At 48.8% G+C, this 16,856-nt stretch overlaps 1 protein-coding gene across 1 annotated transcript; it reads right to left on the bottom strand.

Moving 5' to 3' along the window:
- Positions 1 to 4,797: 4,797 nt before the first annotated feature.
- Positions 4,798 to 13,266, bottom strand: SNU13 (small nuclear ribonucleoprotein 13). Its single transcript, XM_065403641.1, has 3 exons — positions 13,148 to 13,266; positions 8,738 to 8,858; positions 4,798 to 5,842 (listed from the first exon to the last, which is right to left on the bottom strand). The coding sequence occupies exons 1-3, from the start codon at positions 13,148 to 13,150 to the stop codon at positions 5,580 to 5,582; spliced, it is 387 nt and encodes a 128-aa protein (XP_065259713.1). The 5' UTR covers positions 13,151 to 13,266; the 3' UTR covers positions 4,798 to 5,579.
- Positions 13,267 to 16,856: the final 3,590 nt, after the last annotated feature.

Raw genomic sequence — 16,856 nt, 5'->3', positions numbered from 1 at the left:
ATGTCGGGGGGGGGGGGGGGGAGAGAATTGCTCTGGACCCTTTTCCTAGTGAGCCCTGACTAGAAGGTTAGCAGTCTACAATTCTGGAAAGAGATTCTGATGCTATCACATCCTTACTTTGTAATTAATATGCACATATCTCAAAGGGTTTTCTGGTGTACTCTCTAGTACAGGAGTGGGCAAACTATGGTCTGGGGGCCACATCTGGCCCTTGAGCTCCTGCTGGGGAGCAGGGTCTGGGGCTTGCCCTACTCCACACAGCTCCCAGAAGCAGTGTCATGTCCCCCCCTCTGGCGCCTATGTGTAGGGGCAGCCAGGGGGCTACACACACTGCCCTGGTCCCAAGTGCCATCCCCACAGCTCCCATTGGCTGGGAACTGTGACCAATAGGAGCTGCAGGGGCGATGCCTGCAGATAGGGCAGCATGCAGAGCCGCCTGGCCACACCTCTGCATAGGAGCCGGAGGGGGGACGACATGCCCCTGCTATTGGGAGCTGCTTGAGGTAAGTGCCACCCAGCGCCTCAACCCCCTGCCCCAGCTCTGATCCCCCTCCTCAGTCCAAGCCCAGAGCACCCTCCTGCATCCCAAACTCATCCCTAGCCCCACCCTGGAGCCCCCCCTGCATCCCAACCCTGACCTAGCCCAGAGACCCCCCCCCCCAACTCCTCATTTCTTGCCTCACCCCTAGCTGGAGCCCACACCCCAACCCCCAGTTCTGTGAACATTCATGGCCCACCATACAATTTCCATACTCAGATGTGGCCCTCAGGCCAAAAAGTTTGCCCACCCCTGCTCTAGTATGGAGGTGCTGATTAGGTAAGTTACATCTTCATAGCACTCAAGGGGACTTCATGGTCTATTTTGCTTTTAGCCTTGCCTCAGTCATGATTTTAACAGACCCTTTATGTAAAAATTTAGCAAATAATGAAAATTGGGTGAGTTTAATTGCCTCTGCTCACTTTAACAAGCAAACTCCCTTCACTCAAGAATCCTTTATTCCTGGTGCTCTTGTACAGTGTTAAAGGAGACAACTGTCTTGGCATGCTGTGAAGTATCTAGGCCCTTTACATAGTGGTGGCTTTGAATACATTCAGCTATCATAGTTGAGATAAACTCCCTTATAAGGAAATAACAGCTCTACTGTAGTTAAGGTTGAGAGGTTTACTGTTTAAAAGATAACTATTCAAAGGGCTCTAAAAGCCCCCTGGTAACGCAGATTGCCTTGTAGTGGTCCGAGATAGGGTTAGTGGTCCAAATTTGCAATCATCTGAGCCTCAGATCCAGTCTCCCTAAAAATCAGCCAATGGCTTTTAATGTGTTCTTGTGTACAGCTGGGGCTCAGGTAAATCCCAAACAGCTGAGATGAATCTCACCTATGGCAAACTTACAATTCCAGGTTGGTGCATCATCAGCTTGAACCAAAGCAAATGAAACATGCATGCAGCTAGAGTAGGACTTTGCTAACAGCCACAGGGCTTGCATGCACTCTCTTGCCACAGTAACTGGGTGATTCAAGGTGACATGTTGTGGTCAGTGAATCTGACCACCCCCCAGTGTAAATTTGAGCCTCACTCTGGGCAGTTTTCAGAGACTGGTGTTCCTTATGCGGCTCTTTTGGATAATTTTGTCCAGAGCCCCCAAAATGTCCAGTTTGAGAGAGATTTTGAAGTGCTCTAAAATCCACATGCAGACTCCCCTTTTACTTTAGAAGTATTAAGAAAATAAGCATTAATCAAATAGACAGAACATGAAAGGCTCCAGTAAGTAAGTAGGACTGTGTGAAAGCACATCAGTGTCAAGGTGTTCTGATACACAGCCCCCCTCACATGAACTGCTCAGATGTTTGATTTTTATAATTATGGAACAGGGAAGGGACTCTGCCCCTTTAGGCTGTTGTGGTGGCAGTACTCCCCACCTGCTGACCTTTAGTGGTGTAAGGGATCATTCAAACCCTGTTTTTGAAAATCTCATTTGATGAGCTGGGTTGTCAAAAAAATCTTTTTTACAATCCCTTAAATAGAGTTATGTCTATACTATAGGATGGGGTGGGCAAACTTTTTGGTCTGAGGGCCACATCTGGGTATGGAAATGGTATGGTGGGCCATGAATGCTCACAAAATTGGGGGTTGGGGTGCAGGAGGGGGTGTGGGCTCTGGGGTGGGGATGGGGATGAGAGATTCAGAGTGCAGGAGGGTGCTCCAGGCTGGGACCAAGGGGTTTGGAGGGCGGGGGGGGAAATCAGGGTTGGGGCACAGGAGGGGGTCAGGGGTGCAGGCTCTGGGCGGCACTTACCTCAAGCAACTCCCAGAAGCAGCGGCATTGCCCCCCTCCAGGTCCTACATGGTGGCGCAGCCAGGCAGCTCTGTGCGCTGCCCTATCTGCAGGCACCGCCCCTGCAGCTCCCATTGGTTGTGGTTCCAGAGCAGCATGTGGAGCCCCCTGGCTGCCCCTATGCATAGGAGCCAGAGGTGGGGACATGCCACTGCTTCTGAGAGCTGTGCGGAGTGGGGCAAGCCCCAGACCCCGCTCCTCAGAGGGAGCTCGAAGGCTGGATTAAAACGTCTGGAGGGCCGGATGCAGCCCCCCAGGCCGTAGTTTGCCCATCCCTGCTATAGGAGCTGCTGTGGCATCATAGCTATGCCATTGTAGTGTAGACATTTCCTACAGCCACAGAAGGGCTTTTCCCCCAGTAGTATAGCAACACCCCCCTGATTAACTGTAGGTATCAATACTGCCACATCTACAGTGAGGTTGTCATCAAAAAGGACATTTGCTCTCTGAGGCCTGGTCAACATAGCTAAGGTGGTCAGGATGTGAAAATCCACACCCGACCTACCTTACTATGCCAGCCTAACAGTGTAAACGCAGCAATGTTGATGGGAGAATGCTTGATATGGCGGGGGGGGGAGGGAGGGGAGTAGTGTTCCTACACTGCAAGAAAAACACCTGGTCAGCATAGCTTACTCTACAGGACTACTCTTGGATTCCTTACTGACACTGGGCTCTCCCATCATAATGGCCATGACTAATGCTTTCTACCATCAAAGACCTGAACTTAGGTATTCATGCCTTTGTCACCTCTCAGTTGAACTACAGCAATGAGATATACCTAGGCATGATACCTACAGCACTTAGGGAAACTCCAACTAGCACAAAACACTGCAGCACGTCTCAGCAATACATGCAACTGTGAGCACACACCTGTCCTCTGCTCTACACTAGCTTCCTACAGAATACTGAATCAAGGTCTTAGTCTTTATCTTCAAAGTACTCAAGGGCCCAGACCCAGGAGACTATCTAAAGTTCCAGGACAAAGTGTGATTGACTGCTTTGCTCCTCTCACACAGTGGAACTTTACACTACGGATTAGCTTTCCTCTTATTGTTGAGACAGAACTTATTCCAGAGGCAGTTAGAGACTACGGAACCAACACTCCCCAGGAACCATCACAAGCCACCACTTTCTGTTCCAAATGTAAGGCATTTCTTTGACCTTGCTTTCTTCACTATAAACAAAACACCCACCTTACCAAAGACACTCCACTGCCTATGCTTCCCCTTGTGGGGAAGAGGATGGGAGAACATAACAGTGTAGTCATGTTACTTAATACACTATTAGAAGGCGCCAAGAGATACTAATGAGTGTGGTATAAAAACCTATATAGACTAGAAGACAGCCTGGTATACCTCTGATACAGCCTCCAGAACTCAATGCTGAAATAGGGTATACTTATCCCTCAACATACATGTGCATCTCTGTATCACAGCAAGAGCCCTTCCTACCTGGCTCCAACTGATCCCACCATTCAATACAGCTACACTTAACAGTTAACACAACCAGAGTGCATCTAGATTAGCATTAGAATTCAAGTCTGCAGAACCCAGCCCGGCCAATGGAAAATTTGTTCATGTCCACTTATGGCACCATCCCCCACCAGTGGTAATGCCAGTTCCAGGATTGCAGTTAATACAGCGTTGTAGGGGTGGCACCTATCTTAACTCTTGGACAAAATAGAAGATTTACAGTTAAAAAAAAAAAAAAAAAAAAAAAGCTGGTGTGGGTGGTAGGCAAATTGGCCACACTAGCTCTTGGACCTAAGAAACAGCATTCCAGTGAGGAAAGGCCACGGAGAAGTTCAAGGGTGTCTCTATTCATCAGTCTTGCGTCTGATGAAGTGGGCATTCACCCACGAAAGCTTATGCTCCAATACTTCTGTTAGTCTTAAAGGTGCCACAGGACCCTCTGTTGCTTTTTACAGATTCAGACTAACACGGCTACCCCTCTGATATCTATTACACAAGCCTCATTTCACCTTTAAAGTGAAAAGAATAAACAGACTTTTTCTGTTTTCGTGTTCAGTTCTAAAGCTAGGCCTTTACTGACAGTAACAATACACCTTTGGGAAGAGTCTGTGAATACTTACACTGTTCCTTGCTGTCCTTATTTCTCCTTCACCACATGTGGGCCTTGATAAGCTTCTTCCTACCAGGAAGTAGCAAGCTTATTTACTTCCCTGGTGTGTGCAGTTTTGCTTTGGTGGGGTTTTTTTTTTGGGGGGGGGGGGTGTTAAACACCCTTGGAACCAGCTTTTTGTAGATCACAGCAATGCTGCAGACAGACGCACCACTACTAAACAAAATGATAGGGGGCAGCTCTAATATGCTGCATTAGAATGCACAGCATTAGCCCTGGGGGGCAGGGGTGTCTCTAATTCATTTTTAATCGTAAAAGGTGGTTAGCAGCACATTCCTATCCAAGACAGGCTGAGAGAAGTCATGTACATGAATTGACAAATCTGGGAATATATGGATTTATTTAAAAAAATACCAGTTTAAAAAAAACAAAAAAAAAACACCAAGCAAGGTTAGAACTATCACCCATAGCACTGTAGTAGGATTTCTCCTCCCTCTACACCTCTCATACAGTGGCCTCTTGACCAAGTCAGCAGATATGGTGAAACTGGACTTGGCCTGTATCCTACACTACATAGCTGCCACTGTCTTTATTTCCCCCCCCTCCTCTATTACTTGCCTCTCCCTTAAAGCAGCAATTGCTGAATATACACCATTACACTGCAGATCCACCTTAATTTTCCTCATTGGATCAAACCGTCTAGAACACATACATTAAATTATTCATGTCTGTTACAGATCAAACTTATCATAGAAGAATTTGCTGCAAAACAAAGGAAGCTAATCCATTATTGGGGGAGAAAAAAAAAAAAAGAGTATAGGTTAATCATGCCCTAAAGTGGGGCAATATGTTATTTTGCCTATCACACAGGAGGAGCTACTCTCACTCTGTTGAGCAACAGAGTTTTGAGAACTAGTACTGCAAGAATGTCTTCTGAAAGGCTGGCAAGGGAGGGAGGGAGGGAGAAAATCTAGACTGACCCACAGTGGAGAGTTGAAATATATAATAGGAGCAAGCCACTGTAAAACAAACACCTGGCATTTTGAAACAAGGGTTTGGTATCAAACTATTGTATTGTCTAGTCTAACTATCATTAATTCCCTCCCCAACTCTTGATTTATTTTTTTTTAAATTATGGATTTCAGCTATTGGGTTTTAGGCAGATTTAGACCAACAGTCTCTCTATAGCTTGCTGGACCGATTGAATCTGAGGCTTCAGTTGTGACCCTTCCTTGATGGTAATTGAACAGGCAATGACAGGCCGGGAGACACCACATGCCCGGCCCAGGGCCTGCTTGGAGCGCACAAAGACATAGGGCACATTCTTGTCCTCGCACAAGAGAGGGAGGTGCAGGATGATCTCCAGGGGCTCAGCATCTGCAGCCATCACAATGAATTCTGCTATTCCTCTGTTCAGTGTTTTAGTGGCTGGAGAGAGAGAGGGAAGAGGATTAGGTGGAGGTCTTGGTGTGGAGCATATTAACACAAGAGAACGTTAGGAAACACAGAAATCTATTTAGTGAATCCATTATAGGTAGATGCCATAGTAATGCTACTAGGAACCCTAGTCAAGGACCAGGACCCCACTGAGCTGGGTGTTGTACAACCAGAACAGAGATAATCCTGCCCCAAAGAGCTTGTGAAAAGTCTCCTGAGGAAAGTGGTGGATTTGGTATCATAAAAATACCATACAGATTGGACAAGGCTGTTGGGAACATATTCTATGAATCAAACCTGTATTGTTTGACAGGGAGGGAGTGAAGGAAGGTGATATATGCGATTGTATAGATAAAACTGATCCAACAACTTTTTTCGTTCTATTTTTTATAATTAGGACATAGGAGTCTGGTTTGTCTGTATCCTTGCCCAAAGCCAGTAGTGCCCAAACTTTCCCCCTCACGCACTGCCTTACCAGTAATGGAATATGTCTGCAGCCCCCTGGGCTAGCAGCGAAGTCACAGCTAGGCCAAGGACAGAGTGGGGGCAGGTGGCTGAGCTGTGGAAAGGAGCAGGGCTGCAGCCAATGCCCAGGAGGGGAGCCAGGGCTGGACTGGGCCCCCCCACCCATTCCTCCACACCCCCCAGTTTGGGGACCACTGCCCTAAACACTATCAGTTCTTATGCAGCACAGCAACGGGCACTACAGACAAGTATTAAGGATGTAATCCTGACAAATTAGTCTCACCACCAGCCAGCCATCTTCTAAAACACTCTCCCCTGCTACCCGTCCCCAAAACACACACAATACCACACAGGAACAGTTATACCAACAACCCTATTTTGTGCAGTTAACAGAGAGGCAGGTGAGAGCTGCACAGTTTTGCTGAAGAGGTTAGTTTTGTTCCTGCTAGAATATTCTGTAAGGGAAAAGAAAAGAAACCCCAAACATTTGCACAAACTAGAAACTGTATAAAATAAACAACGTGGATTTGGAAGGGTGAATTACCAAACATCCTAATTCCACAGCTGGAGACGGGGAAGACAACCATCATCTGTAACGTCTAGTGTGGTAAACTATATGCTCTAGGACAGGGGTCAGCAACCTATGGCACGCGTGCAAAGACGGCACACAAGCTGATTTTTAATGGCACACTGGAGCCTGTCGGGACTCCAGCGTGCCATTAAAAATCCTGCCCAGCCTGGCCCGCTCTCCTCTGCCCTCCGCTCCCCCTGTGGGGGCAGGGAGCAGAAGCATAGCCGTGCGCATGGGGTGGGCAAATAACCCCACTCTCCCGGCACGGTAAGCCGCGGGGTCCGCGCTCCTGGGTCGGAGCGCAGCAAGCTGCCGGCCCCTCCCGCGCCTTCTCCCCTCACCAGCGCTCTGGAGGTAGGGGCTGCGTGCTCCCGCGGGGCAGCTTATCAGGCTCTGTGTGGAGCCTCGTGGTAAGGGGTCTGGGGCCGGGGGGGTTGGATAAGGAGTGGGCATGGGGGCAGTCAGGGGACAGGGTGGGTTGGATATGGGGGGGGGTCGTCTCTGGAGGAGGAAGTCAGGGAGCAGGGGGGGTTGGATGGGGCATGGATAAGGGTCAGGGCAGTCAGGGGACAGGGAGCAAGGAGGGTCCTGGGGGGGCAGTCTCTGGAGGGGGTGGTCAGGGGACAAGGAGCTGGGGGGTTGGGAGTTCTTAGGGGGGCAGTCACCCAGCCCTCTCTCCTGAGCCCTGCCCCCCCCCACACACACACACCCTGCCCTCTGCCCTGAGCCCCGCACACACCCCAGACCCCTGCCCTGAGCCCTGTACCTCCCTCATACACACCCAGCCCTCTGCTTGACTCCTTCATCCCACACCCACAACCCTAGCCCTGACTCTGGCACCCCCACACATCCCCAGCCCCCCCTCTGCCCTGACACCTGCACCGCCCCACATCCCCAGCCCCCCCACATCCCATGCACTCGCCACATCCCCACCCCCACCCGGAGCACCAAACGGGAGCTCCTGCACCCCCCCCCCCACATTCCCATCTGCACCCCTCACATCAAATGGGAGCTGCCCAGGTAAGTGCCCCACACCCGAACCTCCTGCCCCAACCCTGAGCCCCCTCCCTCATTTTAGCTCCTGGCCCGACCCTTCACCCCCAGCCCTGTGCTCAGTGCACTGCCACCCTCAGCTCAGTGCAGAGAGAGGAAGAGAATGGCCAGAACCAGGGAGAAGGTAGGTACCCACTGTATGCGGGGAGGGCCGGGACCCCAGACTGGCAGCGGGCTGAGAGGATCCGGCAGCCAGGATCCCAGTTGGCAGGAGCCGGCGGATGGAACCCCTGAGCGGCAGTGAGCTGAGCCACTCAGTCCACTGCCGGTCTGGGGTCCTGGCCGCTGGCCCCACACAGCCCGCTGCTGGTCTGGGGTTCTGGCTGCTGGACCCTTGCCAGCTGGGGTCCTGGCCGCAGGCCTTGCTCAGCCCGCTGCCGGCCTAGGTGAACAGAACCCCAGACCAGCAGCGGGCTGAGCGGGCCGGTGGCGTAAGATCAACATTTTAATTTCATTTTAAATGAAGCTGCTTAAACATTTTGAAAACCTTGTTTATTTTACAATACAACACTAGTTTAGTTATATAATATATAGACTTATAGAGAGAGACCTTCTAAAAAACATTAAAAAATGTATTACCGGCACGCGAAACCTTAAATTAGAGTGAATAAATGAAGACTCGGCACACCACTTCTGAAAGGTTGCCGACCCCTGCTCTAGGAATTATCTGGGGGAAGTTCTCTCGCCTCAGAGGTCAGACTTAGATCATCACAGTGATCCCTTCGGGCATCAGAATCTATTAAACCCTTTCTTTACTTTCGGCAAACACAGCATGTTTTATAACAAACAGACCTCACCTTCATTGGCACCCTTGCGTAGCTGTTTGTAGTTGCAGGACTGCTGTACAAGGTCCAGCAGAGTTTTGGTGAGTTGTGCATCAGCCAGTGGGTAAGCTTTGGGGTTCACTTCTGCCTCAGTCTAGAAAAAGGCAAGAATTACAAGCAGAGAAAAGCTTCACTTGGAACATTCACAGGCAGGTACTGAGTTTAACACAGCCAAACTCCCTAGAACCACAGCTTCACATCCTGCCAGGATCAACTCAGTCCCTGACTCTTCTAAAACACCTACACAAAATCTATCCGCAGATGAGACAGGAAACACTGAGGTCCCGTCTGCTCTGCATGGACACTAAAGATTGCATGGCATCCCAAAGTTACACACACACACAGGTTTGTTCTCAGTCCTAAACCAAAGTTCCCCTCCACATGCTTTTGTTTCACATATACCATGCCAATTCCAGCCCAGACATTGTTCAACAATGAGCCCTTTGCAATTTCAGGTGCTATGTTAATATAAAATGTTTATCTGCCAACATAGGGACAGCAATTGCACATTTTTAGATCTGAACTTATAAGAATAATCCTGTAAAGAGAGTCAGGCACCAGGTTTATTTTTGAAAAGGCGTGTTTTAAGAATTAAGAATGGAATTTTCTGAGAACAATTCAAAAGGAAATCTTCTACTTAACACTTCTCCTTCTCCCCCTCCCCTCCCCCCCTCCCCTCCCCCCCAAGTGTTGGAACAGTTTTGTGCTAGCGCCTAACAAGCAGGAAGTAAAAATCAATCAGGCTAGTTTGTGTCCATGATAAGTGAAAACAAACAAACAGCATCAATAGGGGAAGAGTTAGAATTCTTTTCTGTTTTAATGAAGGCTTTTCTGAAACCTTATGTTAACAGTTAAACTGTTCTAGAGCTGCACAAACAAGTGACAGAATTTTTGAGGCCCTTCTGTAACAGGGATATGCTTCTGCTCAGGGTCAGCTCTACTATATAGGTAGCCAGACACATAGTAAATATTCAGACAGGTGATTGTGGAACTGAAAGGAGAGGGCACAGGTTTGTCTAGACAGAGACAGCTCTGCTTCTCCAGTTTGAGATGTTCTTATGCCTTAGAAAGGCACAACAGGATACCTCCTAAAAGGAGACAGTGCGATCCTGCTGGGAGAGCAATACAGCAGTGCACAGACAACCCAGGAAGTTTTTGGAAAGTGTAGGGGACAATTTCCTGGTGCAAGTGCTGGAGGAACCAACTAGGGGCAGAGCTCTTCTTGACCTGCTGCTCACAAACTAGGAAGGATTAGTAGGGGAAGCAAAAGTGGATGGGAACCTGGGAGGCAGTGGCCATGAGATGGTCAAGTTCAGGATCCTGACACAAGGAAGAAAGGAGAGCAGCAGTATACGGACCCTGGACTTTGGAAAAGCAGACTTTGACTCCCTCAGGGAACTGATGGGCAGGATCCCCTGGGAGAATAACATGAGGGGCAAAGGAGTCCAGGAGAGGTGGCTGTATTTTAAAGAATCCTTATTGAGGTTGCAGGAACAAACCATCCTGATGCGTAGAAAGAAGAGTAAATATGGCAGGCGACCAGCTTGGCTTAACAGTGAAATCCTTGCTGAGCTTAAACGCAAAAAAGAAGCTTACAAGAAGTGGAAGATTGGACAAATGACCAGGGAGGAGTATAAAAATATTGCTCAGGCATGCAGGAGTGAAATCAGGAAGTCAAACCACACTTGGAGTTGCAGTTAGCAAGAGATGTTAAGAGTAACAAGGATTTCTTCAGGTATGTTAGCAACAAGAGGAAAGTCAAGGAAAGTGTGGGCCCCTTACTGAATGAGGGAGGCAACCTAGTGACAGAGGATGTGGAAAAAGCTAATGTACTCAATGCTTTTTTTGCCCCTGTCTTCACAAACAAGGTTAGCTCCCAGACTGCTGCACTGGGCAGCACAGCATGGGGAGGAGGTGACCAGCCCTCTGTGGAAAAAGAAGCGGTTCGGGACTATTTAGAAAAGCTGGATGAGCACAAATCCATGGGGCTGGATGCGCTGCATTCGCGGGTGCTAAAGGAGTTGGCGGATGTGATTGCAGAGCCATTGGCCATGATCTTTGAAAACTCATGGCGATTGGGGGAGGTCCCAGATGACTGGAAAAAGGCTAAAGTGGTGCCCCCATCTTTAAAAAAAGGGAAGGAGGAGGATCTGGGGAACTACAGGCCAGTCAGCCTCACCTCAATTCCTGGAAAAATCATGGAGCAGGTCCTCAAGGAATCAATTCTGAAGCACTTAGAGGAGAGGAAAGTGATCAGGAACAGTCAGCATGGATTCACCAAGGGCAAGTCATGCCTGACTAACCTAATAGCCTTCTATGAGGAGATAACTGGGTCTGTGGATGAGGGGAAAGCAGTGAATGTGTTATTCCTTGACTTTAGCAAAGCTTTTGATACGGTCTTCCACAGTATTCTTGCCGGCAAGTTAAAGTAGTATGGGCTTGATGAATGTACTACAAGGTGGATAGAAACCTGGCTAGATCATCGGGCTCAACGGGTAGTGATCAATGGCTCCATGTGTAGTTGGCAGACGGTATCAAGCAGAGTGCCCCAAGGGTCAGTCCTGGGGCCAGTTTTGTTCAATATCTTCATTAATGTTCTGGAGGATGGCGTGGACTGCACTCTCAGCAAGTTTGCAGATGACACTAAACTGGGAGGAGTGGTAGATACTCTGGAGGGCAGCGATAGGATACAGAGGGACCTAGACAAATTAGAGGACTGGGCTAAAAGAAAGCTGATGAGGTTCAACAAGGACAAGTGCAGAATCCTGCACTTAGGACGGAAGAATCCCATGCACTGTTACAGAGTAGGGACCGAATGGTTAGGCAGCAGTTCTGCAGAAAAGGAGCTAGGGGTTACAGTGGACGAGAAGCTGGATATGAATCAAAAGTATGCCCTTGTTGCCAAGAAGGCTAACGGCATTTTGGGCTGTATAAGTAGGGGCATTGCCAGCAGATCAAGGGACGTGATCATTCCCCTCTATTCGACATTGGTGAGGCTTCATCTGGAGTACTGTGTCCAGTTTTGGACCCCACTACGAGAAGAATGTGGAAAAATTAGAAAGAGTCCAGCAGAGGGCAACAAAAATGATTAGGGGGCTGGAGCACATGACTTATGAGGAGAGGCTGAAGGAACTGGGATTGTTTAGTCTGCAGAAGAGAAGAATGAGGGGGGATTTGATAGCCATTTTCAACTACCTGAAAGGGGGTTTCAAAGAGGATGGATCTAGACTGTTCTCAGTGGTACCAGATGACAGAACAAGGAATAATGGTCTCAAGTTGCAGTGGGGGAGATTTAGGTTGGATATTAGGAAAAACTTTTTCACTAGAAGGGTGGTGAAGCACTGGAATGGGTTACCTAGGGAAGTGGTGGAATCTCCTTCCTTAGAGGTTTTTAAGATCAGGCTTGACAAAGCCCTGGCTGGGATGATTTAGTTGGGAATTGGTCCTGCTTTGAGCAGGGGGTTGGACTAGATGACCTCCTGAGGTCCCTTCAAACCCTGATATTCTATGATCTAGTGGCTAGAACACAGAGTGGACTTGTGAGCCCTGGGTCACATGCCACTGGATGGCTGGGTGAGCTTTGGCAAGTCATGTCACCTCTATAAATTTGTTAGTCTCTAAGGTGCCACAAGTACTCATCGTTCTTTTTGCTGATACTAACAGGGCTACTACTCTGAAACCTCTAGATTTCAGTTTCCCTCTGCAAAGTGGTTTGAAATCTACAGACAAAAAGCAGTATAAGAACTAAATATTGTTATTGCTACAAGAATTTTTGCTGTACCTTACCCCTTTTTATTTTGGTCAATTAACATTCAATAAACGGACACTCATGCTGTGAAATAAGCAGCAACATCCTATACTGTTCTCATCCCTTATCACAAGGCAGAGGACGGGGAAAGCATAACCTCCATGTGCTCCCACCCAGCCCTGAACTCCCCCACACCGAGAGGTGGGGAGGTAGCTATCATCCTGCTGGTCTTCGCAAGGTCCCACCCCACCCAGCGGATGAGCACGTAGGCAGCGAAGTGAATGAACGGGAATCGGGACACAGCGCTCAGAGGAGGGCGAGCAGTTGCCCACACAAAAGCCACAGGACATGACCGCAGTTGCTGTGACCACTCAGCTGCCCTGTGCGCGGCAGTAGGAATCACGGACGGGTGTTCAGATATACGGGCGCCCCAGCGGCCTCTTCCCCCCTCCCACGTGGCGGCGCCTGTGCTCCACGTGCCCCGGCCCAGGCAGGGCTCCCGGTAGCCAGCCCGGCGATCCCCTTCCTTGCGCACGCTGCTTGCAGAACGCGGAGTGTCCCAGCGTTCCGCCCGCCGCCCCCCACGTGCTCGGCCATCAGCCCACATGGGCCACCCCAGCCTGGGCGCCACTCACCATGGCTGCGCTGTAGGCGAACCGAGCCCTTCCCTGTGCGGAGCGGAGCGATCCTCTCGGCCCGAAAGCTTCACGGAGGGAAAAAACCTAAAACGCTCTAAGTGCGTCGCGCCCGGAAATGAGGTTTAGCTGAGCCCGGCCGGGCGGGGAGCCAGGAGAGACTCTCATCTTAAAGGGCCAGCGCTGCTCTTTTTAAAAACCGGCCAGGTCTAATCTGGATATACGTGGATTGTGTTGTGCATTGCGCCCCCTGCGCGTGATCAGGTCCCATTACAGAAGCAACAATTCAGGAACCAGAGACCAGCTTTGCTTGCAGAGAAAAGGGATTTTGGCGGAAACATTCTTCAATATCCTGCTCAGCCTGGGGTTTCCATATAGAGATTGTTATGCTGGAGGTTAGATAGAGGCAGAGCTGAATTCTGATTTCAAATGCATTCTGAATAGAAAGACAAACCTACTCACACTATACAAGGCACATAAATTATTCAGGGTAGTTTGGAGTAACAGGGTGAGATTTTAGCTGGGCAGCAACATATTTTTCTAACAGTGCGATCTTTCAGACGACTGAATCCTCTCCCAAAGAAAGAGGTGGACGCTTTGTTGACAGTATACTGAAGGATACAATTCCCTACTAGCCAGGGTATGGAGAATGAACAAGATGTGTCTGAAAAGTACGTCATTACAATTTTAATTTCTGTTGCTTTAGACTCTAAGGACTTGCTTTTCAGAACAGCTGATAATCATAATTCTAGTTGAAGGCTCTAAGAGCTATGGCACTTTGGAAAACCAGGCTCTAAATTCTGTATCAGCTGATTGCCTATCTTGATCCTTAGTTCCTGACTTTCATCTATATTGCCCTGGATTTCCACATGTAAAAAATTCAGAGAGATAACGTGTTATATTTCCAGGATATTGGGGCATACAATTATATTCCTTTTGCTGTAACTCCACCTTTGTTCTCTTTTGTCTTTCCATATTTCATTCTTTTTTAGTCTTTGTTCCATCTTCCCTATTCAGAAAGGGATGCAAATGTTTTACTCATTTTTAAAACCTTCCTAGTTCCAAATGCAAAAAAAAATCATGATAATTTTCTGGACTTGGAGAGACATAAGCAGATATTGTGCCTGCTAATGTCATTCATCCTTGTTCCCTTCCCTACTCTAAACAAAACACATACACACTTAGCATTGGATTATGAATTCCCAAGACACCCTTACTGATGCGAAACACGGGACTATGAACACAGGATCTGTTCTGCAGTTCTGTGCAGATCAGAGAATGGATGAAAGACATCTCTATGCCCCCTGAATGCTGCTGTAAGGTTAGGGTAAAGGCGCATGCTACTGGGTGGCAGTGCTAAACGTTCAACATTCTAAGTGAATCTATGCTGGGAAAAGCTGCTGTAATTATAGTTCTGGTGACTACCATCTCTTAGGGTACGTCTATACTTACCCGCTGGTTCGGCGGCAAGCAATCGAACTTCTGGGTTCGATTTATCGCATCTTGTCTGGACGCAATAAATCGAACCCAGAAGTGCTCGCCGTCGACTCCGGTACTCCTGCTCGGCGAGAGGAGTACGCGGAGTCTACGGGGGAGCCTGCCTGCCGCGTCTGGACCGCGGTAAGTTCGAACTAAGGTACGTCGACTTCAGCTACGTTATTCGCGTAGCTGAAGTTGCGTATCTTAGTTCGAATTGGAGGGTTAGTGTAGACCAGCCCTTTGGTATTCTACAATGCAGTTACTGCACTACAGCAGCAGTTCAGGCATCTCAAATACACACAGCTGATGAGTTTAAACTCTGACTTGAAGGGCCCATCTCTAGGGGTAAGAAAAGAGATTGAGGCCTGATCTACACTACGAGTTTAGGTCGAATTTAGCAGCGTTAAATCGAATTAAGCCTGGACACGTCCACACGACGAAGCCCTTTTATTCGACTTAAAGGGCCCTTTAAACCGATTTCTTTACTCCACCTCCGATGAGGGGATTAGCACTGAAATCGGCCTTTGCGGGTCGGATTTGGGGTAGTGTGGACGGAATTCGACGGTATTGGCCTCCGGGAGCTATCCCAGAGTGCTTCATTGTGACCGCTCTGGACAGCACTCTCAACTCAGATGCACTGACCAGGTAGACAGGAAAAGCCCCGCGAACTTTTGAATTTTATTTCCTGTTTGCCCAGCGTGGAGAGCACAGGTGACCACGCAGAGCTCATCAGCACAGGTAACCATGATGGAGTCCCAGGATCGCAAAAGAGCTCCAGCATGGACCGAACGGGAGGTACGGGATCTGATCGCCATATGGGGAGACGAATCAGTGCTAGCTGAACTCCTTAGCAGTAAAGGAAATGCCAGAACATTAGAAAAAGTCTCAAAGGGCATGAAGGACAGAGGCCATAACAGGGACGCACAGCAGTGCCGCGTGAAAATTAAGGAGCTAAGGCAAGCCTACCACAAAGCCAGAGAGGCAAACGGAAGGTCCGGGGCAGAGCCGCAGACATGCCGCTTCTATGCGGAGCTGCATGCCATGGTAGGGGGTGCAGCCACCACTACCCCAACCCTGTGCTTTACTCCATCTATGGAGAATCACGCAACACGGAAGCGGGTTTGGGGGGACGAGGAAGATGATGATGATGAAGACAATGAAGATAGCTCACAGCAAGGAAGCAGAGAAACCAGTTTCCCAAACAGCCAGGATGTTTATCATCCTGGACCTGGAACCAGTAACCCCCGAACTCACCCAAGGCGTGCTCCCAGACCCTGAGGGCACACAAGGGACCTCTGGTGAGTGTACCTTTGTAAATATTACACATGGTTTAAAAGCAAGCGTGTTTAATGATTAATGATTAATTTGCCCTGGCAATCGTGGCCAGTACAGCTACTGGAAGTCTGTTAACGTGTATGGGGATGGAGCAGAAATCCTCCAGGGACATCTCCAGAAAGCTCTCCTTCATGTACTCCCAAAGCCTTTGCAAAAGGTTTCTGGGGAGGGCTGCCTTATCCCGTCCACCATGGTAGGACACTTTACCACGCCAGGCCAGTAGCACGTAGTCTGGAATCATTGCATAACAAAGCATGGCAGCATATGGTCCCGGTGTTTGCTGGCATGCAGACAACATCCATTCCTTATCTCTCTTTGTTATCCACAGGAGAGTGATATCATTCACGGTCACCTGGTTGAAATGGGGTGATTTTATTAAGGGGACATTCCGAGGTGCCCGTTCCTGCTCGGCTGAACAGAAATGTTCCCTGCTGTTAGCTACGCGGTAGGGGGGACGGGTGAAGTGATCATCCCAGAGAATTGGGTGTGTGTGGGGGGGGGTAGTTGGGTTTGTGCTGCATGTTAACCCGGAAACCGCAGCCCCTCCTTTTACATTGCAAACCCATTTTAAATGGCCAACCCAACAGGTGCTTGGTATGGGAAATGAGGGCGCTGCTGTTTGAAACCATTCCTACATGTTATGAAGGTTAAAAAAGCCAAAAAACTGTGGCTTACCATGGGTGCCTGCAAGCTGAATTCTGTTGCCTGGCACTGCATGAGTGATCTCTCACACCAAACCGGCAGGCCCTCAATATAAGAGGAAAAATGCGACCTTGTAACGAAAGCACATGTGCTGTGTAATGTGAACAGCAAAATTTAACGTGAAAGTGTGTACCCATTGTTCTCTAAAATATGTCTTTTTAACCACCTCTCCCTTTTCCTCCACCAGCTGCAA

This window comes from Emys orbicularis, chromosome 1 (assembly GCF_028017835.1).
Source record: "Emys orbicularis isolate rEmyOrb1 chromosome 1, rEmyOrb1.hap1, whole genome shotgun sequence".
NCBI lineage: Eukaryota > Metazoa > Chordata > Testudines > Emydidae > Emys > Emys orbicularis.
The sequence above is the reverse complement of the archived record's forward strand: the minus strand, read 5'-3'. Positions and strand labels throughout refer to the sequence as shown.

Bases quoted from the DNA above. Each gene is read 5' to 3' on its own strand.
- SNU13 (XM_065403641.1), bottom strand. The intron at 5,843-8,737 runs GTGAGGTCTGTT...CTCTCTCTCCAG, and splicing joins ACGCAAGGGTGCCAATGAAG to CCACTAAAACACTGAACAGA.